The sequence below is a fragment of the Nelumbo nucifera genome, chromosome 5 (genome assembly GCF_055504915.1).
Source record: "Nelumbo nucifera cultivar China Antique chromosome 5, China Antique-T2T, whole genome shotgun sequence".
NCBI lineage: Eukaryota > Viridiplantae > Streptophyta > Magnoliopsida > Proteales > Nelumbonaceae > Nelumbo > Nelumbo nucifera.
Window position 1 is genome coordinate 36,078,453 of NC_142653.1, and position 24,743 is coordinate 36,103,195.

A 24,743-nucleotide genomic window follows, 5' to 3' on the forward strand; every position below is an offset into this window, starting at 1 on the left:
TAGAGCTAAATTTCTTACTCACCCACATTTTACTGCCCTTCCTATTAACTCAATGACATGGCAACGTCTGTCCCATGTCTGTTTGACATCCCTCCTCATGTAATATGCTCTCTCGTTTTCTTTTTCTCCATTGCAGAAATTTGGTGAAAGTTGAAACCCTAAATATGCAATAAATCCCATCGTTTTCTCTTAAATCAAAAGGAAGCACGATTGACAAATTTTGTATGCAAATCATTTTTTGGATAAAATTTATTTTTTTTTCTCTGTTTCGATGTCACGGTGAGTGATTCTGTGTGAAAATATGTACTTTTTTTCTCTTGTTAATCTCAACCAGTTTATATTCTTTTGAAAGATAGTTTTAACATTTTAAATAAATAATTGAACAATCGATTAAGATAGGGACCAATTTAACATTTTTTGAAAGTTTAAATACTGCAATGACACCTTTAAAGGTCGGATACTAACTTAACACTATCGCAAAGTTCAAGGTATTAAATTGAAATATTCCCTTTATTTATTATAATAAACGAGTGCGAGTAAATAAAGAGGTCAGTCAATTCTATAATAATTCCAAGTTGCATGAAATGCGGAATTTTACGTATTAAACAAATTAAGAGTCAAAGACATGTACTCAATATCATGTACTTATGACCGTCATTCTCCCATTTTAATATGGTTGATTGGTGAATCGGTGTGAGTCCAATTTGTGCGTAATGTGACGAGATAGGTGAAGTGAAGAGTGGTCGTTATCACGCAACAAAGTCTAAATCTCCAGCATCTCAAATTGTTATTCTAGACTATCCTAGATATATACTCAATTTTCTCTACCCATTATCGATCATTTAGGTTTCCGCGACACCACGTTGAACTAGATTTGGGTCAGATAACTTGGAACTTGGAAGTCTATATGTTGAATGATCAGTTTCAGAGCTATCCCATCGGACGCGGAAGTTGTAGAATGAAGATTAAGCAAGATGAGATAGGTGGGTGTCTTTTAAGTGTTTTGAAGGAACTCAGGTCCTCTACGGGATATTCCCCACTAACCTCATGCTACATCTGTGTATTGAGAGAGAATCTCTTCAATGATAGTAATTGGTAATCGGTTCCATTTTATCTCATAACTGTTATTTCGCTACAACCTGTTGATTTGGTAAGAAAACCGTAGATCCGGGCGATCGAATTGTTCAAACCGTTCAAACCATCCAACGGTTTGGCCGTTCTTTATTTTTTTCAAAACAGGCTGTCCATTCGATTCAAACAATCGGACCGTTCGACCCGGGAACCAGACACCCTAACCGGTTTGTTGTCCGATTCAGATTTATAAACCTTCCATACAAGCATGAAAGATGTTTAAGATGTACATCAGAAATGTGTTGGGATTGATACGTATGAAGAGTGCTCTGTGGGGAGCATTGAAAATCATTTGGAAGTAATTGGGATCTCCTTCCAACAAAGCACATGCCAACACCCTTCCGACATGATCTTGCACATCTTAGTATGAGATTAGGACCCACCATACAACTGGGACCAGCCATGTATGAAATGTGCAATGTTAGATCTGGTTGGAAGGATGTGAGAACGTAATTGTTGACACGAGATCCAGACTCAAAATAGAGGATTAAAATCCAAATGGAAAGCCAATGTACTCTAAATCTTTTTGTCAAGTCCTATCAACAGAAGAATCGGATAGAATGTCATCCAAATGAATAGAAAGCCAATGTAGAAGTCATGGTCCCAACCATGGGTCGAGAAGTCATATACATATATATATAATATCAAATAAATTGATATTATATATATAAAATATTTTTAGTAGATTTATTATAATCGGACCCATCAAATTATACCCAATTGTGCTATGAACCGACTGGTTTGGTTATGGGTCTAAAATTACGGACCCTCAGGTCCAGTTTTTATTCAGGGTCCTTGGTAGATTTATTCTAACTATAGGCTATTGTTTCATAGGGCTGACAGGGCAGTAAAATAGAAGAGAATATATTTGATGCTAGTGTTGGAAGAATCAACCGGATTGGATGGTTGAACCATTAAATCCAAGAATGTGGGTTTCAGTTAAATGACATTTTTTACAAGTTGAGCAAATTAATTGCATGATTAAGCCAAAAACTCTGATTCATGGAGCAACATTTTGGTTTTTAGTCCAACCGTAGTCTCACAACATTGTCTGAAAGGATCAAAAGGGGCTTGAGTTGGATTATGTGTCCAATGGGCATTAGATCAGTTCAGGCCTGGTCGGACTCTCAAATCTCAATAGACATATTTTCATTGATCAAACTCAACTTTTGTCAAAATTTTAGTGTTTTAGAATCTTCATTGACCTAGACACTTAGATCATTTGGCATGGAAATCGTTTAGACAATCAGTTCTGTTTTACCTTTGGCCATTTGGCCAAAAACCATTATAACTTGGCCAACGACCCATTGACCGAAACAATTGAATCGTTGACTCATTCGACGTGAACAATAATTTTTGGCCTTTAAATTTAATTATTTGATATTTTTTAAATTTAAAATGAATTAACTATACAAATCAAACGGTAGAACCACTGACCCCAAAACCAATCCGATTCCATATCAATTTTTAAAACATTGCATAATTTTAATTAAACTGACCTGAAACCTGAACCCAATACAATGTAAAGTTGAATCCGAAGCCCACGCGAGCAGTTCTAACTCTCGGTACAAGGCCCGAAATTGGCGCCATGAGACTTAGAACAGGAACCAACAACCACTAACCTTATAATATAATGGTGAACTGGTGAATCGATATCTGTGCATTAATTCTGAGAGACGTCGTCGTCGTTTGAGATATATGTGTGGTTGGTGAATTGGTGTGCGTGCAATATTATCGTGTACTTTGATACGATGAGACCAGAGAAGCGGCGAATCTGGTGGTGACAGAAAATTGACCTCGTAACCATACTTTTTTATTTTGATATCGATCGTTGATTTGATTGATAGTCAACAAAGCAAATGGATAGTAAACTCTCCATATGCAAATGAATGTTATCATTCAACAAAGTCAAATTCCATTTACATGGTCCACCTTGGCTCGCAAACTGGGCCCTAACAAATCTAATCCTAATTGGTTTGGGGTTGAACCGCTAAATTATTAGTTCAGTTGCTTTCGCTGAGCTGCTCCCGCCTCCCGAGAAATTACTGAAAGAAGTTATCACAAGAGTGTCATTCAATGCACTGTTTAGAAATCAGACCGGACCAGGCTGTCAGACCATTTGACCCGGGAGCCGGTCAGTTGTTCAGTTCTATTTTATGTTTAACCCAGAAATTTATAGAAACCTTTGATTTGGTAGGTGAATCACTAATAAGATGGTTGAACAACTAAACCGTTCGATCCGGTGAAAGATTTTTCATTTTCTAACCTATTTCCGTGTTTTTGATAGTGTAAGCTAGTTTAAATTAACTTTTTTTGTGAGTATAGTATAGACATAGACACATAGTCAACAAAAGAATGTGGTAGAATATCATTCAAGAGCCAGCTGTCAATACATTTCATGGTTACAAGCATGGACAGGGGAAAAACATGACCAAGCACAGAAGTGTATAGTTGCAGCATTCTTGGGTCTATCCAGTTATGAAGCTAAGCTAGAAATTGTTTTCTAGGCTAGAGAGTAAGCCTGGTTTTTGACCAGGATACATACGTGGAGGTGGTTAAGGAACCAATGGGTTCGTCCAGGCTTGGCCGGACTAGCTACTAAGCCTGAAATAGCGGCCATAAGCTTTGGAATGGTAACCAGTGGAGTACTCAGGAACCACTCGAAGTATAGCATTTCATCAGACTCAGACTGCTTTATACATGGTCGGACACTTTGTTTAAATTTCAACACGGCCAAGCCATCTGTAACGAGCATGGAGACATGGAGTTGGTGAGGCCCATGAGAGAGGCGAAGGAATTACTCTCATGCATGCTGTTTCCATCTTTCATAATCATATATGGTTTGCCGGGGTTTCTAATCTTCTTCTTCTTCTGGATTCTGTTGACCCGCTAGCGGCTAGCCATCACCAAAATAAAACAAAACAAAAATGGATATTGGATAGATATAGTTCGCATCCACACGGCAAAGTCGTAAACAATTAATATTTGGACACCTTCGAGTCAAGGATAGACGTGCTATTCCATTCTGTCCTTGGCCACCTTGACGTGCTTCCAAACTTTGTCTATAAATACCTTGTCATTACAATGGCTATGCATCGTTCTCAGCTCTCTCAAGTTTGCTCTTTGAGCTTCAAGTGGTTTACTGAGTTATCCCATTTCTCCATATATATCTTGTATAGTACAAGATGGCTAGATCAAAAGTTGTTGCTGTTGCATTCTTGGTTCTACTCAGCCTCGGGCTCTCCTCTGCTGCTAGGTCTATAGCCTATGGTAGTGGAGGTGGAGGAGGTGGAGGTAGTGGAGGAGGGGGAGGGGCTGGAGGTTCTGGATATGGTTCCGGCTATGGTTCAGGAAGTGGTTCTGGTTATGGAGGGGCACAAGGGGGAGGATACGGAAGTGGTGGGGGTGGTGGCTCTGGATATGGGTCAGGATCTGGTAGTGGTTCAGGCTACGGATCCGGAAGTGGAAGCGGCTCCGGCTATGGATCTGGAGTAGCTTCAGGTGGTGGGTATGGAAGCGGTGGTGGTGGAGGTTCTGGACGTGGATCTGGAAATGGTAGTGGATATGGTTCCGGTTATGGTTCGGGTAGTGGAAGTGGATACGGTGCCGGAGGAGCTGCCGGTGGAAGTGGTGGGGGAGGAGGTGGTGGAGGCGGGTATGGTAACGGGAATGGGAGTGGATCTGGATATGGTTCAGGGAGTGGCAGCGGATCTGGCCATGGTGTTGGTGGAGGTTATGGCAGTGGTCAAGGTGGAGGAGGAGGAGGCGGTGAAGGTTCTGGAAATGGTTCCGGTTATGGCAGTGGCTCTGGATATGGTTCTGGCTATGGCGGTGGACGTGGCCAATACCCATAAAGAACATTAGATGCCATACTAATTAATCGTCTCTCTCTCTCTCTCCTTAATTTTGACTTTACCTTCTATTATATCTGTAATAAAACAACCGTTGATGTTCTTCCTTCGCTATGAAGGGTAGAAGACAACGGTGGCTTGTGATGTTCATGTATTCGTGTATGTACTAGTCTTTTTTACGTGTTTAAGAATAAAAACTAAGGTTTCTTTTGATTCTCATTTCTTTCTTACGAAGACTGTGTACGAGTGGCCATGCTAAATGGACCATCAATGTGATAACGAAACCCTGTGAATTTGCTAAGGCTCAGTTTAGAAGGAGTATAAATGCAAAATTGTAGAGTGTAAAATTTTGTATTTTGTATGTATTTGCACCGTACATATTTGTATTTGTATTCCTCCTAACTGAGCCTAGAGTAAAGAAACTGAGTGTAGAGAGAACAAAAGTGAAGAAAACTATTGCACAAGACTCCACTATTATTATTTCTTTTAGGCTATGTTTGGTTTGAAGGAAAAGGTAGGGAGAAGAAGGAAAAGACAGAGAAACCAATACAAGGTTTATAAAGGTTTTCCTACCAAACATAGCCTTAACGGATTGAAGCTCTACTGCATTCATTATTTCAGTACAAGTGAAACTAAAACATAGGAATTAAGCTTTTGTATCTCCAATAAGGAAAAATAAGAAAATACAAACCATGAAGTTTCCTGTACCAAAGAATTGAGTTCATGCCAGAGGTTTATCTGGGCAGATTCAGTTGACTCGAGCAGGGAATACTAATCCAATAAGTTCCATTATTAATTCACCTTGAATTTGTTCATTTTTTCTCCTTTTTCTCATAGGCTTCGAATAGGATAATTAACTCATCCCCCAAACCCTGGTCATGGTGTGATTTGATCCCTGACTCTCCTACGACCAACCAGAACCTTATCAATGAGTTCATGATGCAACTTTATTGAGGTCTTCCTTTTCTTCTTTTTTTTCTCTATCCCTCATCGTGAGCTCCATTCAAGAAAATTTATGAAAGAGAAACTATACAACTCGGAATTTATTTTTATTATTTTGTTTATTTTTCTCTTTGAGGGGATGGATTGCGAGGTGGATGTTGTCTTGGGTCGTACCCAGGAAAAAGAAAATGCCTTAAAAGATACAGAGGCTTAAGCTATATGTTAAAACCACATTCCAAATAACTATAAATCCTTACCTGACTCTAAGGCTGGTATGTATGTTTTGTAATTTGAATAGACATTAACTCTTAAAAATAAATCAACGTTTTTAAATGTTGATCAAAAGCATAATTTATAAACCTAAATAACACTTAAATTAGAAGTGCAGACTAAATATTTAAAAAACGTAACATATGATCAAAAGCCTTGATTAGAAGGTATATTCAAGTAGATCGAAATCATTTAACTTGGTATAGGTTGAAGGCGATTACGGCACCAAGAAGAGCCAATTAAGGCGCACACCGTGCTAATAAGAAACTTGAGTAATTTGATTTTGGCCAAAAATGCAACCAAAAAAGTTGGCTTTTGCAAGAAGATTACGGAGAGGAGGGTGCGATGCATAATACAGTTCACAGTTGGCTAATTCCGAGGAAAATTGCTGTCTGACTGAGTGATGGAGGAAGGCAACCATTGTTCTCTCTTCTTCATTCTACTGAAGCCAAATATATTTTGATAGATCTGAAAATCAAACCTTAATTATTTCTCTCTCTACATGCTGGATGTGAAGCTTAAGGGGTACTTTTGGAATACAAAAAGTATGGTTTCATGCCTTCAAAAATTTTTGACTCTGTTTATATTGATCCCGTTACCATTTAAGACAAAAAAGTATTCTTAACAAAAGGTCAATTAAGTAAATTGTAAAGGATGTTTTAGTATAGGGTAGGTTTTAGTAAATGTACAAAACTGTGAGAGATGTTCTAATAAATGACCCATTAAAAAATATATGTTAACAAATGCCACAAGGCCATTGGTTAATTATGAGCGGTGGTTCTATACCACTGTTGACAATGACGATGATGATGCAAACACGGGCAATGATTCTTAACAAAAAGGGTCACCACCGACGGTGCCAACGCTAACAAACAACAAACAACAGTTCATGGATTCATATAAGAAGAAATCGGTAACCGAGCCCTGATGCAAGAAATAGTCTAGTGCTGGCCAGTCCTCACTAGCCCTAAGTGAAATGAACTGAAATGAAAAGGGCATTTTTAACCATAAAATAGTATTTTAAGAATTTTACACAAAATTATCAGCAGTCACATGGTGTGTTACATGCAAACTGTGTATGATGGTTAAATTAACTGTAAGGGAAAGAAAACTTAAAAGTAGTTTAAGATTATATAAACAATAAGAATATAGTTAGTTAATTTTGCAAAAAGTAGGGATAGTTTAAAAAATTTGTCAAATAAACTATTGGATTCAGAAGCGTTCAACACTTGTATGTTTTCACAAGTAAGAGATTTTAATATGGCTGCTGGGGATGACTCGATATATGTACATTAATTGAGTGAGCCGAGTGAACCTGATGACTAAATTAAAAGGGCTAATCTCTGGTACGTACAGTGCTGTCGTTGTTTACTCGCATCTCAGTGCCACTCATTTTTGGTTTGTGCTTGGGCTGGAGGAACACTGAAGGGAGTCTACGTGATAAAACAATGTGCAATCCCTGTTTTAATCCACGTACATAATATCAAATTCTTTTCACATTCTATTCGGAATCGTCGAGAAGGAGCGTACAGCTGAAGTACTTAAAAAGAATATAGATAGAAAGTTCGTTCTGACCCCAATTTTAATACGACTGATTGGGGAATGGTGTGCGTTCAATTTGTAATAAGACGAGAAGAGGGAAGCAGCCAGTGCCGATCATGGGGTTGAAAACTTGTAGCAGTCAACAAAGCAAATAGATAGAAAATTGTCCAAATGCACTCACAGTGACAGTGGTTGTTATCACACAACAAAGTCTAATCTCTCCAGCAATATCGTCGACCTGTTATCCTGGACTATTAATTAAACTATTTTTCAAGTTTGGTTGAATGAAGTTTACAAGTTTTATCCTAGCTAGATGATCGATTTGCTCTACCCATTTAACATTTCGGTCAGCGGGACTCCGAGTCGAACAGATTTAGCCTTTAGGTAAGGTAACGTGGAAGTCCATAAGTTGAATGATCAGTTCCCATGTTAATCCCATCATACGCGGAAACGTGAAGATTAAAGAAGATGAAGATGGGTAATGGGTTTTGAATATCAAGGATTAAAATCCAAATGGAAAGCAAGTTATGTCTCCTTCTTCCCCTATTTCTGCGTTTCAATACTGTAGGCTACATTAAATTTTTCGAGTCTAGTCAACAAAAGAATCGGATAGAATTTCATCCAAATGCATAGAGAACCAGTTGTCATACACTTCATGGACTCAACTATAGACAGGGGAAAAGATAACAAGAGTATATAGAGATAAAGAGAAAGAAGAAACAGAATATATAGATTTATATGAGTCGACTTATAACCTACATCCACAGGCAGAGGAGCAAAATGGAGATTATAGAGTTTTACACAACATCTTTCACAAAAGCTCTAAACCCCAAATAACCCAAGCATCTCGACTTATCTCTCAAACCAAAAAGATGTATATAAGAGAAAACCCCCAACTATACTCTTTGGTCCAAACCCTATGTTTTCACCCAAACCTCTCGACTTTAAATTTTGACTTTACGGATTGAATAATAAATTCAAGGTACAATCATATCAACCGCAAAGGGCTTGAACTGGACTAGACTGAAGAAAATATGCATCTAGTAAAGAGCACTGGATCAATCCAGGTCTGACCGGACTGAGTATTGCTTGCATAATTAAATAAATCCCATAAGATAATATGATGAAGTCAGAACCTTTCTCTTTCAACACGGCCAAGCCATCTGTAGTGTAACCAGCACTATTCTAAGACGGTGGGGGTTGGTGAATCCCATGAGACGTGGGAACGAAGTAGGCAACAACGGAAATGGCGAATCTTGCGGAGACAACGTCACACTAAGTGTCGTTTTCTTCTTTCATGGATCACTGGTTTAGTGATTCTTTTTTTTTTTTCTACTTGTGGGGTTGTTGACCTCGTAGTGATCAACAAAACAAAACAAAGGGATAGAAAACTGCCCAGTAAATCGAGTTGTCACTACACTGAAAAGTCGAAAACAATGGGACACCATTGGAGTCTTAGTGTTGAAGCGAAATGAAATGGTGGAGGCTCCACTATCAGTCCTTCCCGTTCTGTCTATAAATACCAACTCACTACAAATGGCCAGGCACCGTTCTCAGATTTCTGAGCTTCATTGTTTGAGGTTGAAGTGCTTTAACAAGCTATTCTATTTCGTTTTCGCATCTTATACAAGATGGCTAGATCGAAAGTTGTTGCTGTTGCATTCTTGGCTCTGCTCTGCCTCAAGCTCTCTGCTGCTAGGTCTATAGCCTATGGTAGTGGAGGAGGAGGAGGTGGAGGCAGCGGAGGGGGAGGGGGAGGAGGCTTGGGCAATGGCTCTGGATATGGTTCCGGCTATGGCTCAGGTTACGGTTCAGGGAGTGGTTCTGACTACGGTGGAGCACAAGGAAGAGGATATGGAAGTGGTGGGGGTGGGGGTGGTGGAGGTGGCTCTGGATATGGGTTGGGATCAGGTAGTGGTTCAGGCTACGGATCCGGAAGTGGAAGCGGCTCCGGTTATGGATCTGGAGTAGCTGCAGGTGGTGGTGGATTTGGAAGAGGGGGTGGTGGTGGTGGAGGTGGGGGTTCTGGGCGTGGAACTGGAAATGGTAGTGGTTACGGTTCTGGTTATGGTTCTGGAGGTGGAAGTGGATATGGTGTTGGAGGAGCTACAGGTGGAAGTGGTTATGGAAGGGGTGGAGGAGGTGGTGGTGGAGGTGGCTATGGCAATGGAAATGGTAGTGGATCTGGCTATGGTTCGGGAAGTGGTAGTGGATCTGGCTATGGCGTTGGCGGAGGTGCAGATGGAGGCTATGGCAGTGGTCAGGGAGGAGGAGGTGGTGGTGGTGGAGGTTCTGGAAATGGTTCGGGCTATGGGAGTGGTTCTGGATACGGTTCTGGTTATGGGTCTGGCTATGGTGGTGGACGTGGCCAATACCCTTAGAGGACCTATCCTATCCATGCAAAATGGCTCTCTCTCTCTCTCTAAAACCGTTACCTTGCCACCTGTATCCTTTGATGTACCTCTGCTAGCTTCTTTATGTACATCAGAATAAAATAATGTCTTGTTTAAATTTCATTTCTATATATTGCTCCTTTGGATATATAGCATGTATATGGTTGGGCACCTTGACATGTCTCAACGTGACAATGAGCCCAAGAATGGAATGGTCTATTTTTATAGTTTATTCGGTTCATACAGGAATATCAGAATCCGAATTAAAATCAGTTGCAGTGGGGATTTCTTTCATATCATTCTCTCAAATGGGAACGTCATTATCTGAATGACCCATTCTGATTCTGATTTTAGGCCCTTATTCTCACGAACCAAATAAGTCCTAAATGTTTTCATTAATATTTTTAATTTTCTGCTAAATTACTGTAAATTATTGCTGTTAAAATTTATGTTACATTAATTAACATTGTTTTATTTTTATTTCTTTTAATGGAGTGAGGTGGTACTAGTGTACCTAAGGCTGCAACTTGGGCTGGGTTGTCCGAATTCAACCTAACACAACCCAAAAAAGTTGGATTGGGTTGGGTCGGGTTGATGTTCGGGTTAGGGTTAGGGTTGAAATTCATGAACCTAACTTTACTTCAGCTTGGGTTAGGGTGGACTCCTTAGGCAACCTAACCCAACCCAAACCCGACTCTATAGTACATGTCATATATAAATATATGTTATATGCAATATATAACATGCATTGATTTGTTTAGATGCATGATATTTGTATAGCCCCCACCACATAGTATCATATATTTCTTTTAAGATAATCACTTCACTTAATTCTAATCAGAAAGACTAAAACCTAAATAATATTATTTTATGTTTTTTAAAAATTTTATTCTTCATCTCCTCTCTATTGTTTGTCTCATAAAAGATTTATCATAAGTCATAACTCATAATAAACTATAGTCATTTCTAGCACTTATTTTTCTGAATTTTGTACCAAAATAACAAAAAAAACGTCAACCAACAAATACTAATGAAACATAGGATTAATATATATAGTGAAAGTTGAGTTAAGATCTAAAATCAAGAAATTTTATGAGGTTTTATAAGGAATGGGAAGAAGGTTGGGTTGGGCTAGCGTTGAAGGAATTTAGTTAGGGTTAGGTAGGGCTGCAAGTCGGACCGGGTTAGATCAGGTTAAGGCCAACCCTAAGTTCTAAACCCCCAACCCAACCTTCAATTTCACAAACCCAACCCCAATTTCTATGTGACTTTTGGGTCTTTCTTCATTGAAGATCGTGATCATGTTTTTTCTACGCTCCCCACTTAATGAATCTTAATGAATTGGAGCATCACTCCTTACCTCATTTATTCTACAAGAATTAATTGTAGATAGGGATGGAAATTTTTATCCTACTAGTAATTCAACACGTGCATTGCATGTGAGATTTTTTTTTATATTAATTACTTGAACAATATGATTAAAAATAAATTTAAACGCTTGTACCAAATGAGCACATGCACTGTACATGGAAATTTTAAATTAAAAATCAATTATTTATCATATTTATTATTTATTACTTATCATATTTATTATTGTTTAACATGTCAAACTAAATGTTCCCATTTTTTTTTAATTTCTACAATTTTTGCATTTTATCTATTTCTAAATTTTATTATTTAACTGTGGCAATATGGATTGGCCCATTTGACCCCAAAGGGTATAATTTTCTACCATCACTTAGATGAAAACACTATTTTTTTTCTAATAGATTTTAAAAGTATAAGTTTATATGTTATTGGAATTATTAATTTATTATGTATGAATTTAATTAATAAAATTTAATAATAAAAAGAAACAAATATGACTTAAGTATATGATTCAATGAAGGTGGGTGCAAGTTAATACCTTAAGTGTTGGATTTAATGAGGAGGAAATGAATGCATTGAATGTCTTAAAATTACCTCTTTTCACTCATTTAATATCAATTTGATTACCTTATTTGCCCTCATTTGTTATTAATATATTTAAACATAGAAGGATAAATTTTGTTATTTGAAAATTCCAAAAATATTCTTGAGGTTATTCATACTTTTTAAAGTAGTATAGATCTGATGGGTATACACTTGTTCCTACCTATTGGTGTTTTTTTGCTTGAAGGACGGGTATTGGGGCAGGGATAGGTTTTGGGATTCTACAATCCATATAGGTACGAATAGGCTACGGTATTAAGTGTTGAATTTAAATAATATTTTGGAATTTTATGTGAAAGATAATTGATAGTTCATGTGGTTTTACATGTTTTAAGAAATAATTGAAAACATTGTTATTTACTTGTGCTATTTATTGTTTATATATAACAAGAAATAATAGGAAATCAAATGCAGGTTTTAAACCCAATCCACCCTACCCTTGAATGTGAAAAGGGTAGGGTCAGGGAGGTTTTGCAATTTCATGAGAAGGGTTTCAATTCTCATTATCCAACCTGCTATGAGTTTTGGGGCATGTATGATTTGGGAGATTTAGAGAATTAGATAACGTCTAAAATTTACAAAAGCCACTCCAAACCCGCCCTATTGCCATCTCTAATTGCAGATAATTTTGATTTCATCCCAAAATCCGATTACTTAACATATATGTATGGAAGTTGTAACCAACATTTTTTTTATATATTTTGTACTTTATACTTTACCCTATAAGAATTGTAAAACCAATGTATTCACGAAAGAAAAAAAAAAAAAGTCAAAATGTATCCTTTTAGACATAAAATATAATAAAAAATATAAAAAACTTTAGGAAACCTTTATATCTTATTAACTCAATAATAGTAAAAATTAGAACTAACCTAATCATTAATGGGAACAAACCGATCAATCGGCACCTTTCATGTTCCGACTCTGTCCATTTTTGCTTTTTCAATTTTTTTTTTTTCTTTAAAGTGTTTGGTTGGTGAAATGGTGTGGTTGCAACGTTGATATGATAAGACGAGGGAAGTGGCGAATCTGGTGATGACAGAGAAAAATGACCTCGTAAGCATATTTTTTTTGTTTTTTTAATCTGATGTTGATTATTTTGACTTGATAGTCAACAAATTAAAGCAAATGGATAGAAATTTGTCCACATGTACATACAATGGGATGTCATCACGCTAACAAAGTCAAACAACAGATCACCCTTCGACATATTTTTAGCTAACATTATCCTTCAATATCCAATTATCCCAATGTCCAAGTCCAGCATCCTTGAAGAATAAGACTGCAACTCTTTAAGAAGGGTAATGTAATAATGGGCTGGGCTGAGCTGGGCCGGGCTGCGCCTAGCACAAGGTACAGCGGCGTTCATGTAAGCCAGCTGGGTCACTAATGCCTGAGACATAGGGCCCATAAACAAAACTCAATATACTTCAATAGTTTCATGGCCGAACAATAGAACTGTACCAATCTATCAGATTGGGCTTTGCTCAACCCATTTAATAATATTGCCCTCCGGGACTCCACGTTAAATTAGATTTGGGTAAGGTAACGAAGTAGGCCGTAAGTTGAATGATCAGTATCCTAGTAAATTATCGCATCAGACGCGGAAGCGTGAAGACTAAAGAAGATGGTGGCATTGGTGGGTACGTAGTGCGTATAGGTTTTGATGAAGATACAAAATTAAAATCCAACTGGGAAGCAAGCAAGGATTCCTTGTTTCCCTATTCCCGTGTTCTAATAGTACTGTAAATTACTTTCCTCACTTCAATCAACAAAACAATGGGATAGAATATCATCCATATGCATACAGACTAAAGGGCCAGTTCTCAATACACTTCATGATCCCAACCCTGAACGCCAAAGTAAAAAAGAGGTAAAATACAAAAAGCTCCCTAAAGTTTTTGGCAATCATAAAAACTTTTCCTGTAATTTTGCTTTAGCAAATATCTCCTTTCGGTCAATAATTAAGACGGAAAATGTTAAACCGGTGAATCAACTTTTCCTGTAAGTTTGCATCTGTTTTTACTGAAATACTCCTATCGACATGTTATCCTCTTCTCCTTCCCCCCTGTCGACCTCTTCACCCTCTTTTCCTATCCCAATTTACCTGGTAAGAGGAGGAACACAAGACGCAATCTCTCATCCAAACTCCATCCATTCAAGGAGGAACCTCTTTATCCTCTTTTCCTTTCCGTTTTTTTTTCATATTATTTCTTTGTCAATTTCTTCCTCTTCTTTTAATTTTTCATCTTCGATTGCTGAATCAATCCATCAAACTTTAACAATTTGCCGTTCGAGATCTGAGATGTGGGTTGTGTACAACTTTGTAATGAGCTGTGTAGCTTTCTCATCTATATCTGGTTCACCCATCCAATGCAGCCCCCCCTGTTTCTTGCTTCAACACCTACATCATCCTTGTTGTGCATTTTTGAAGAGGAGACTTTTCCTTTAAGCAACCCATAAATTAAGAATACTAGTTGGCGAGCTAGATTGATGAGCTTCGTTGCTCTTTAGAGACCTGCAAGGAACCAAATGTCAGAGGATCCAGGGTGTCTAACCCGGCGAGGTCGTTCCGATGCTTAAGTCAGTACTCTCATACTACACTGCGAGCAAAAAATCACACAGTATGAGAGATAGAATTTTCTTACTTGCTTGCCTCCTTGCCTCTGGGGTTGGTGCCTTTATATAAGCATTGTTTGACGTGGGCTTCACGCACCATATCCGAGATTTCTGCAAGGTCGTCTAAGTGGTTCGAGATTCCTGGAGGTAACCGCCATGCACGTTGACCACCCTCCAGATTGTTCGGCACGTGAGCCAACTTCCAAGGATCGCGGGAGTGTTAGGATATGCATGCCGAATTTGTTGGTGAGCACGTCTTACAAGTTGTCAGGTCGGTGCATGTGCCAGGTCGCCAGGTCACGCCTGGGCCAGGCTGCCAGGTCGGTGCCTATGCTAGGCCGCCAGGTCAGTGCCTGTGCCAGGCCGCTAGGTCGGTGCCTGTGCCAGGCCGCCAGGTCGGTGCCTGTGCCAGGCCGCCAGGTCGGTGCCTGTGCCAGGCCGCCAGGTCGTGCCTGTGCTAGGTTGCCAGCTCGGTGCCTGTGCTGGGCTGCCAGCTCGCGCCAGGGCCAGGCCGCCAGGCCACGCCTGTGCCAGGCCGCGCCTGTGCCAAGCCGCGCCAGGGCTAGACCACACCTGTGCCAGGCCGTGCCAGGGCCAGGCCGCGCCTGGGCAGCTAGGTGGGACACCATCAACTTGGCTAAGGCAAGTTGTTGCCAAAGTGGTTTTGGGTGTCACCTAGTTGTTCTGAGGTGCCATGTGTCACAATATCATTAGAGGGCCAAATCCGCCCTCATCATTTGCCCCCCACTCCCGAGCTGAGAGTAACTCGGCGAAGGGAGTAAATTTCTCCTTTTGGCCCGGAATGAATAATTCGATGAGCTCGTAAGCGTCGATTCAATTTCTTAGGCTCTAGGAGCGACTCACAGTTCACTCCTTGATTTTGCCCATGCCGAAGAGACGACTGGGTCTTATGTGGTGAGGAAGTCTTCGCTAGTTCGGTATTTTGGCCCTTAGGCTCTAGGAGCGACTCGTGGTCCACTCTCTTTGATCTTGCCCATGCCGAAGAGGCGATTGGGACTTGTATGCCCATGCCGAAGAGGTGACTGGGACTTATCGTAGTGCTGAGGTCTTTTATCAGTTTGCCAGTTCGCACCTGGGCCAGGCCGCCAGGTCGCACTAGGGCCAGGCTGTCGGGCTGCTGCATCAGCCGCGTTAGTGACGTCGGTTACCCACTGCTACAAGAAGCTACTACGAGCTCAACCTACGGGGGCAACACTATTGACTTTAGGTCACCAGCTCGCACGGGAGTCTTGGAAGGCTCGACTGGCAAGGGCGTCCATGCAGTCAGTTGGCCGACTACTCCCGCGGAAGCCACGAAGAGCTCATCTTTGTAGAGGGTACCTCGCGAAGAGGACTGATGAGGCTTTATCCGAGTTGAAATAAAGTTGGTAAAGCTGCTTAGTCTGTTAGCCATCAACTTCCTGCATAGTCTTTGAGTTCATAAAAAAAATGGAAACTAGAAAGTGAGAGCTTTTAGTTTCTAAAAGGTGAGAACTTAGCTTTTTGGAAGAAGAGGACTTAGCCTTTCGGAAGATGAGAACTTAGCTTTTTGTAGCGTTTCCCACAGACGACGCCAATTGATGAATCAATTTTTGTTGATGTATCGATTTTTTGGCTAAGTACCTCGTCATTTGGTCTGCTTCCAAGTGGCCGATGACTCAGAGGCCGAAGTGGAGCTGCCTAGGTGCCGAGCTGATTAGGTGGTGAGCTGCTTGTAAGGCACCAGGCTGACCAAGTGCAGGGCTGCCTGTGAGGTGCCGAGCTGACCAGGTGCAGGGCTGCCTGTGAGGTGCCGAGCTCTCTATGAGGTGTTGGGCTTACCAGGTGGCGAGCTGCCTGTGAGACGTCGGGCTGACCAAGTGCAGGGCTGGTTGTGAGGTGCCGAGTTGACCAAGTGTCGAGCTGTCTAGGTGCCGAGCTGCCCAACTGGCGAGCTGGATTGATGAGCTTCGTTCGTCTTTAGAGACCTACAAGAAAACAAATGTCAGAGGACCCGAGGTGGCTAACCCGGCGAGGTCGCTCCGATGCTTAAGTCAGTACTCTCATAGTAGACTGTGAGCTAAAAATCACATAGTATGAGAGCTAAAATTTTCTTACTTGCTTGCCTCCTTGCCTCTGGGGTTGGTGCCTTTATATAGGCATTGTTTGGCGTGGGCTTTACGCACCATATCCGAGATTTCTACGAGGTCCTATAAGTGGTTCAAGATTCCTGGAGGTAACCACCATGCACGTTGACCACTCTCCAGATCGTTCGGCACGTGGGCCAACTTCCAAGGATCGTGGGAGTGTTAGGATATGCATGCCGAATTTGTCGGCGAGCACGTCTTACAAGTCGCCAGGTCACGCCTGGGCCAGGCCGCCAAGTCATGCCTGTGCCAGGCTGCCAGGTCGTGCCTGGGCCAGGTCACGCCTGCGCCAGGCTGCCAGGTCGTGCCTGGGCCAGGCCGCCAGGTCGTGCCTGTGCTAGGCTTCTAGCTCGGTGCCTGTGCCAGGCTGCCAGGTCGTGCCTGTGCTGGGCTGCCAGCTCGCGCCAGGGCCAGGTCGCAAGGCCGCGCTTGGGCAGCCAGGTGGGACACCATCAACTTGGCTAAAGCAAGTTGTTGCCAAAGTGGTTCTTGGTGTCACCTAGTTGTTCTGAGGTGCCATGTGTCACAATATCATTGGAGGGCCAAATCCGCCCTCATCAATTGGAAATCATTGAAGATGCAGGAGATGTTCATGCCTCCACCAAGGCTAGCGAGGTCGACGTCGATAGTTGATTTCTTGTTGTTCCAGCCAAGGATTATGGAATTGATCTGTATGTAGTTTTCAAAGTCTTTGCCTTGGAGCTTGGTGAGGCTGGCCTCAACACATCTCTAAAAAATTAGAGAAGGAAGAAGGTTGAAAGAAAGAGGGACACCGCCACACAGGAGGAATGGTCTACATACTTTTCAGATTGCCAACATGAGAAACTTGCATTGCAAGTGCTTTTGCCTATTGGTGCTATTGCCTATAGTCTACATACTTCAAATCTTTAATTTGTGGGGATGACGCTTTCGCTCACTAACATAAGGGAGGTATGTGTACGATTTTCTAAAAGTTCAGATGAGGTTTTTAATTTGTTAAAGTAAAGGGAAAATTTACGATCAATACCCTGTAATTTGGCTTGAGTGACAATTTGGTCCCCAAACTTTAAAATGCGACAATCCAGTATTTGAACTTTCAAAATGTGACAATCTAGTACCCGAACTTTTAAAATGTTGCAATCTAGTACCTATTATTAACCAATCTGTTAATCATCCGTTAAGTGACATTTGAAAAGTCAAAAATGCCCTTCGAAAGCCATCTAATTCTTTTTATCAACCATCTAAACGTTGACAAAAAATTGAATAATAGTTCTAAATCCTAGCCTCTTCTATTCAAAAAAGTTGGTGGTTGTTTAAAAGAATCTAGAATTTGGGACTGTTCATTTTATTGTCAATGTTTGGATGGTTGATAAAGAGAATTAGATGGCATTCTTAGAGCATTTTTGACTTTTCAAATGTCACTTAATGGCTGATTACGAACTGGTTAACAGCAGGTATTGGATTGTCACATTTTGAAATCTTGGGTACTGGATTATCACATATTAAATGTTCGGATACTAAATTATCGCATTTTAAAGTTCAAGGTCACTCGAGCTAAAGTACGAGATATTGATCAAGAATTTTCCCTAAAGTAAAACTTGAGGGGAGGTTCTATGATTGTCATAAACCATAGGGGAGGTTTTTGTATTTTACCCAAAAAAAAAAGATAATTAGGCAAAAGAGGGGAGTTCGGATCAGCTACCAACACACAGTGCCAACAATGTCCCAACCGGACATTGCAGCCGTACATAGGGAACACCTTCCCATGAATGAGAAGGGTGATGTTCCCAATGTGAGACTGCAGTGGCCTGTTCGGACAGGGTTGGTAGCAGATCCCTATCCAAAGGAGGGTAATTATTGCATTGTTAGATTTATTTCACTGACAGGCTATTGTTTGCTAGGGTAGAGAGGGCTTTAGCTGGACTAGATTGAAGAATAGAGGTGTCTAATTAAGGATCATGGGACCGGTTCAGACCTGGCTGAATTGGGTTCTCGCTAGGTCTGAAGTTGCGGCCATGAAACTTGAGATAAGATAATAACCAGTAACCACTAACAAGAACTATCATCCAATCCCATGAGGTTCAGACCTGGCTGAATTGGGTTCTAGGTCTGAAGTTGCGGCCATGAAACTTAATTGAGATAAGATAATAACCAGTAACCACTAACAAGAACTGTCATCCAATCCCATGAGACATAATAATATCAGAAGCTTTCCTTTTCAACACGGCCAAGCCATCTGTTAACAAGCTTTAAGATGGTGGGGTGGTTGGTGAGACTCATGAGAGGTGGGAACGCAATTATATATGCAACAATGGAAGTGGCGAATCTTGTGGGGGCAACCTCGCACTAAAAAATCAGCATCACCTAATCTCGTCGTCGTTTTCTTCTTTCATGGATCACTGGTTTTTATTATTCTTGTGGGGTTGTGTTGACCTCGTAGTGATAAACAAATCAATAGAAAGGGATAGAAATTTGTCTGGTAGCACGTAGGCGAAGTCTTAAACAATGGGACACCATCTGGGGCACTCCACTATATCATGAGTCCTTCGCCATCTTGATCTGCTCTCAAATGCTGTCTATAAATACCTACTCGGTACAATGGCCAGGCACCATACTCAGCTTTCTCAGTTTAATTAATTGTTTGAGTTTGAAGTGGTTCACTTAGTGATACCATTTCCATCTTACATACAAGATGGCTAGATCAAGAGTGGTGGCTGTTGCATTCTTGGTTCTGCTCTGCCTTGAGCTTTCGTCTGCTGCTAGGTCCAGAGCTTATGGTAGTGGAAGTGGAGGGGGAGGGGGAGGGGGAGGAGGCTCGGGCAGTGGCTCTGGCTATGGTTCGGGTTATGGTTCAGGGAGTGGTTCTGGCTATGGTGGGGCATAAGGGGAAGGATATGGAAGTGGTGGTAGGGGTGGTGGTGGTGGCTCTGGATATGGATCAGGATCTGGTAGTGGTTCTGGCTATGGATCCGGAAGTGGAAGCGGCTCAGGCTATGGATCAGGAGTAAGTGTTGTAGGCGATGGATATGGAAGCGGTGGTGGCGGCGGTGGGGCTGGAGGTGGTGGACGTGGATCTGGAAATGGTGGAGGTTATGGCAGTGGTTGTTGGAAAATGGGGTCAGTTTTATCAAGTTTGCTGTTGGGTTATAATCAAATCCATTCCCACTGTTAACTTTGAATTGTGCATCTTGATCACACCCAATCGAATTGTGACCGTTGATCTCATCAACGTTGACCAACGGTCAGCATCGCACCAAAACCAAAGACGCCCTTTGCGAGCCACGCAGGTGAGAGCAAAGTGCACCTCATTGCGCTGCACACACGCGTATGCATGCGTTGCGCGGTATCAAACCCCCATACTCTCCTCTACTATTTCTAATGAGTGTAAATCAATCATATTAAAATACTAAAAACAAAGTTTATAATTTTCTAATATGGGACAAGTTCAAAACTGGGTTTTATAAGAGAAAAGCTAATTTTTCAATCAAGTGTGCAGGTACAATTTCTCATGTAATTGACCAATCAAACCCATTAAATTTTAATCTCTTATGAGATTAAAATCCAACAGTGGTCAAGGAGGTAGAGGAGGTGGGGGTAGTGGTTCTGGAAATGGTTCCAGCTATGGGAGTGATTCTGGATACGGTTCTGGTTATGGGTCCGGCTATGGCGGTGGCCAATACCCTTAAAGGACCTATCTATCATGTGCCTTACAAAATAATTCTCTCTCTCTCAATAAAACAACCGTTACATTGCCTGATCTGCCGGAAGGCAACTTGTGATATGCATGTATGAGTTCGTGTTCATGTGTTTATATCATGTATTTTCAGAAGAGATTAAGATTTCTACTTATAATTTTTGCATGTATGTTCATATGGACGTACGAAAGAAAAATAAGCAACTTTTGGCATTTCTTAAAGCAGTAAATAAAAGTAAAAGATTTTTACAAGTTATTGGGAAAAATTCTAGGGATCAGTAGTGAAGATCCAATGATATATTTATGAAAAATGTAGGTGATGGCCTCAACATGGAAATGTTAGATACGTTGAAGCATTAATTGTAGATAGTTTTTGGAACCGAAAGTAAAGGGATTTGAAGGTATCTATGTACATGTCTCATGCATATAATTGTGGCTAAGGGGTTTATTCTGAAGAAAGGCCTTTTTAGAAGTTTCTTATACATGGAACACTTGGGCTCAGTTTGGAAGTACAAATATAAAAATGCAGAGTGCTTCTATTTTGCATTATTGTTATGCATTTGTATTTGTATTCTTTCTAAATTGAGCCTTACTTCTTTATTGCATCAAGACCAACAAATAAGTCAATCTGCCTTCATGATAATTATTATGAAGTATATAGAAAATTGGCAAGAGGTCTATGAGCACCTTAGGCTGTGTTTGGAAACGATGCAAAAGGAGTGTAAATCACAGTTCAAGGTAAATTTGTACTCTGTTTCACTTTTGCCTGTGTTGGCAACATTGTATTTATGCATTGGCAAATGACAGACAAATGCATATTTACATAAGATGTAAAAGTACATCAATAAAAAAGAAGTAAATTTGTATTCAAGTGGGCTTTTGATAAAAAAAAAAAAAAAAAAAAAAAAGCATATGCTTTATTGGAATTCATGTTTACATCCATTACAGCTAAAAGCCTGTTTGGTAAGAAGATAAATTTACCAGTGCAAAACTGACCCAATTTTACAATTTATATATACCGTTTTATACTCTACATATTTACATTCACACTTATTTGCATTGTTTCCAAACACAGCCTTAAGTCCTTTGCCCTAATGGATGGATGTGATTGAAGATAAACCCCTTACACACTCTTTACAAAGAAGATCAGGCATTGCTTGATATCTATGTTACATCAATGTCACAACTCACAATTTAGCAAAGTTGAGGCCAAGCATAATGTTAGGACAAAATAGACATGAATGACTTAAGCTTTTTTTTTTTTTTTTAATTTTCCTTTTGCTGACATATGGAACCTTATTTACCTTAATTTCAAGATTACTCAATGGTTTTACTTAATTTCAACATCTTTGCTGACTTGGAATTGTTCTCTTAACAGGATGAACCTGATCTGGACATGGAATCACTTGTTGTTGTTTTTTTTTTTTTTTTTTTGTAGTAATTCAACCAATAGATCAATTCCCCAAATCATTCAAGTTTCCTCTAAACTAAGGGCACCTCATGTGTATGTTGCTTTGCATATTACTAGACCCTGATTTCGTTTGAGGATATGGTGCTACCTTCATGTGCATTTAGTTTTGGGATGAAATCACACTCGCAGTTCAGGAAGCAAAATGAAAGACTACTAATGAGAACCATGATTGGTAAATGGTGCATTGTGTCTTCTATGTTCTTATGTTATGTCAAGGTTATGCTCCAACTGTCTTCTATGTTTTTATTTTGCAGCTCAAGGTGCATATTTCAATGTGTATCATAAAAATTGCATAGTTGTTGTTATTGTCATTATCATAAGTGATAGATAAATAAATAAATAAGCAGAAACAATCTAGGAGTTTCAATATCTTAAAAAAAAATATATATAAATTTTCTTGATGAAAACCCCTGTAATTGAAAACTCCTTAATTAGCTCAGTAAACTTATTCTGAACTCGTTCCAAAAGTTACCATCTTATCTCTTGGGAATTGTCATATACTTTCTTAGATTAATGAATGCCATGTGATGAACTGATAAAAAAATATGAATACCATGCTTTTGTTTTTTTTTTTCTGGAAAATAAAAAATGAGTGCCATGTTGATCTCTCTTCTCTTCAAAATTTTCTATTAATCACTTGTTGGTTTTAGCTTTGTTTTCCTGCTTGCTGGTATGTTCCGATACTTGATGCTTACAAAAAATAGGCATGGCTATTTGGCCTCTTATTATCAGAAGGATGATAATGGCAAACGTCAACCCAATTCTTCCCTTTGTGATATGACTTATATAGAATAGAATGGATTGCATTAGGATTCAATTGATTTCTAATGGTTTTAAAAACAGGTTCCCCCCTATGGGTCTATTCTACCCTCTGCTTTTGGTTCAAGATGAGTACCCACCACCACCTCGTTCTTGGTGATCAGTTATATATGTTTATAACTATTTTACTTTACCACCAGGTTTCATGACTACGAGGATATGTTGGAAGATACATGGCATATTGATTTCGCTAGAAGATCGAACATGTCAAAGGGTTTATATCTTGGGGTTAATGGTGGAATGCCCATGTGGGATAACTACCCGGTTTTCCCAACCATACTGAAGAAGGAAGACAATCTCGGTCTTGTAGAGGCAATAACTAGTTTAGCATTCTTTCAACAGGTAGGTTTCTGTGTGTGTGTATGTGTGTATTCTACTGGGAGATGGTGTGCCTTGACATAATCATTAACACTGTTTCTTTCTAAATTGGCAGGGCGTATAGATCTTCAGAGGAAGCTCTTCTGTAGCATATAATTGGTGAGTATTGGAGATGTAGGATAAACAATTCAATACTGTGCTACCGAATTGTATTTTAAGTACTACATTTTTGCTTCAGATTGGCGGGGTGGCTTTGACAAGTGGGCTTGTTCCAGGAGTTAACATTAAGTACTAACTTGATGCAGGAGTTAACATTATATTATTAAGTAGATTGCAACCTTTAGTCTAGGCCCATTTAGCTGCGCAACTGATACAGGTGGTGAAGGACAAAAATGTTAATAACCAATAGACTGGAGCCAATGACCCAATGTTCAGTTTGTCACGGGTTTAAATCCATGGAAGGACAGATTTTCAGCATCATGAATCCTAATGTGAATGGTCGTACCCCTTCTCTGGCTATGGAATCAACTAGAGTTGTTTATACTTAAAAACAAGGATCTTGCCTCTAATAATTTGACATTGTGTTCATCATCTCATCCCCCTGCATCGTCAATGTTGCCTTCGCTGCTTTTTTCTACAGATTTTGAAGGGTCAACTTTTTGTAGATGAGTTTTGTGAGAAATTGTTGTACATTTTTTTATAGTGGAGAATGATTGTTTTTTGTGATTTTTGTTTGTTATGTGTTTTTCTTTTCTTTTTTTTTTCATATTTTCTCTATATATGCACTTGGTAGCAGGTTGCCAATGTGTGTATTTGTTGAAAATATATAATTAGTGGATGTTTTTGAAGTTCTTTTAACAAGGGAAGAATTGGAAACTTTGGCCGATTCCAATTCTAGCTTCTAGTTGAACCAAGCAACAACAATTGGAAGCCGAATCCGATTCCTAACTGAACCAAACAGATGCTAAGAATAGGTGATTCCGATTCCGATTCCTGTGGATTCTGATTCTGGTCTTGTCCGCGAACCAAATGCACCCTAAGAGTAGAAGTTTCAAGACCACTAGATCCATCCACTAAGCACCAAGAGCAAGAAGTCGTGGAAAAATCGATTTTAGCACTAAGAGAAAAAAAAATCATAGAATCACCAAATTCATCCATCGCAACTCAAAGCGCACTAAGAAGAAAAGATAACTTATGCTTATCGACAAGAAAACTCTTATCAAAACGTAGGGGAGCTGGGTACTCTGCTAGCTAAGCACCCATGCAACACTCCCCCACTCATACAGGGGAACGACAAAGATAGCACACCTAGAAAACCACACTTAAGTACTTTTTTGATAGAAGACATTCTATCAAGATACAGGGGAGGGGGTGAACATTAAAGTAACCAGCTATTTATTTTACTTGTTTCTTGATACAATGACTTCTATCAAAAAACAAGGCATTGTAAACTTAAAATGACATGTCATAGCAGACATGTTTCTTGACAGAAGGCCTTCCATCAAGAAACAGGGGGGTTAAAGTAGAGAAAATATTGAGCTATACCTTCCAATAAGCAGGCCTAACCATGCCTTTCATTCCAACAAAGTATAAAATCACTAGGTTTCTTTCCTTTCG

At 39.8% G+C, this 24,743-nt stretch overlaps 2 protein-coding genes and 1 long non-coding RNA gene across 3 annotated transcripts; all 3 read left to right on the forward strand.

The window, feature by feature from the left end:
* The first annotated feature begins 4,222 nt into the window (after positions 1-4,222).
* LOC104589289 (uncharacterized) lies at positions 4,223-5,201 on the forward strand. The gene has a single exon (XM_010247550.3). The coding sequence runs from the start codon at positions 4,317-4,319 to the stop codon at positions 4,983-4,985; it is 669 nt and encodes a 222-aa protein (XP_010245852.3). The 5' UTR covers positions 4,223-4,316; the 3' UTR covers positions 4,986-5,201.
* Positions 5,202-9,270: 4,069 nt separating this feature from the next.
* LOC104589291 (uncharacterized) lies at positions 9,271-10,423 on the forward strand. Its single transcript, XM_010247552.2, has one exon. The coding sequence runs from the start codon at positions 9,368-9,370 to the stop codon at positions 10,115-10,117; it is 750 nt and encodes a 249-aa protein (XP_010245854.1). The 5' UTR covers positions 9,271-9,367; the 3' UTR covers positions 10,118-10,423.
* A 9,288-nt stretch (positions 10,424-19,711) lies between these two features.
* LOC148791415 (uncharacterized) lies at positions 19,712-23,849 on the forward strand. The gene is made up of 2 exons (XR_016076734.1): positions 19,712-20,111; positions 20,321-23,849. It is a non-coding gene; the product is annotated as an uncharacterized LOC148791415 (long non-coding RNA).
* The last annotated feature ends 894 nt before the right edge of the window (positions 23,850-24,743 follow it).

What these genes read in the sequence shown, in the direction of transcription:
- LOC104589289 (XM_010247550.3), top strand. Translation starts at nt 4,317, where the DNA reads ATGGCTAGATCAAAAGTTGTTGCTGTTGCATTCTTGGTTCTACTCAGC.
- LOC104589291 (XM_010247552.2), top strand. Translation starts at nt 9,368, where the DNA reads ATGGCTAGATCGAAAGTTGTTGCTGTTGCATTCTTGGCTCTGCTCTGC.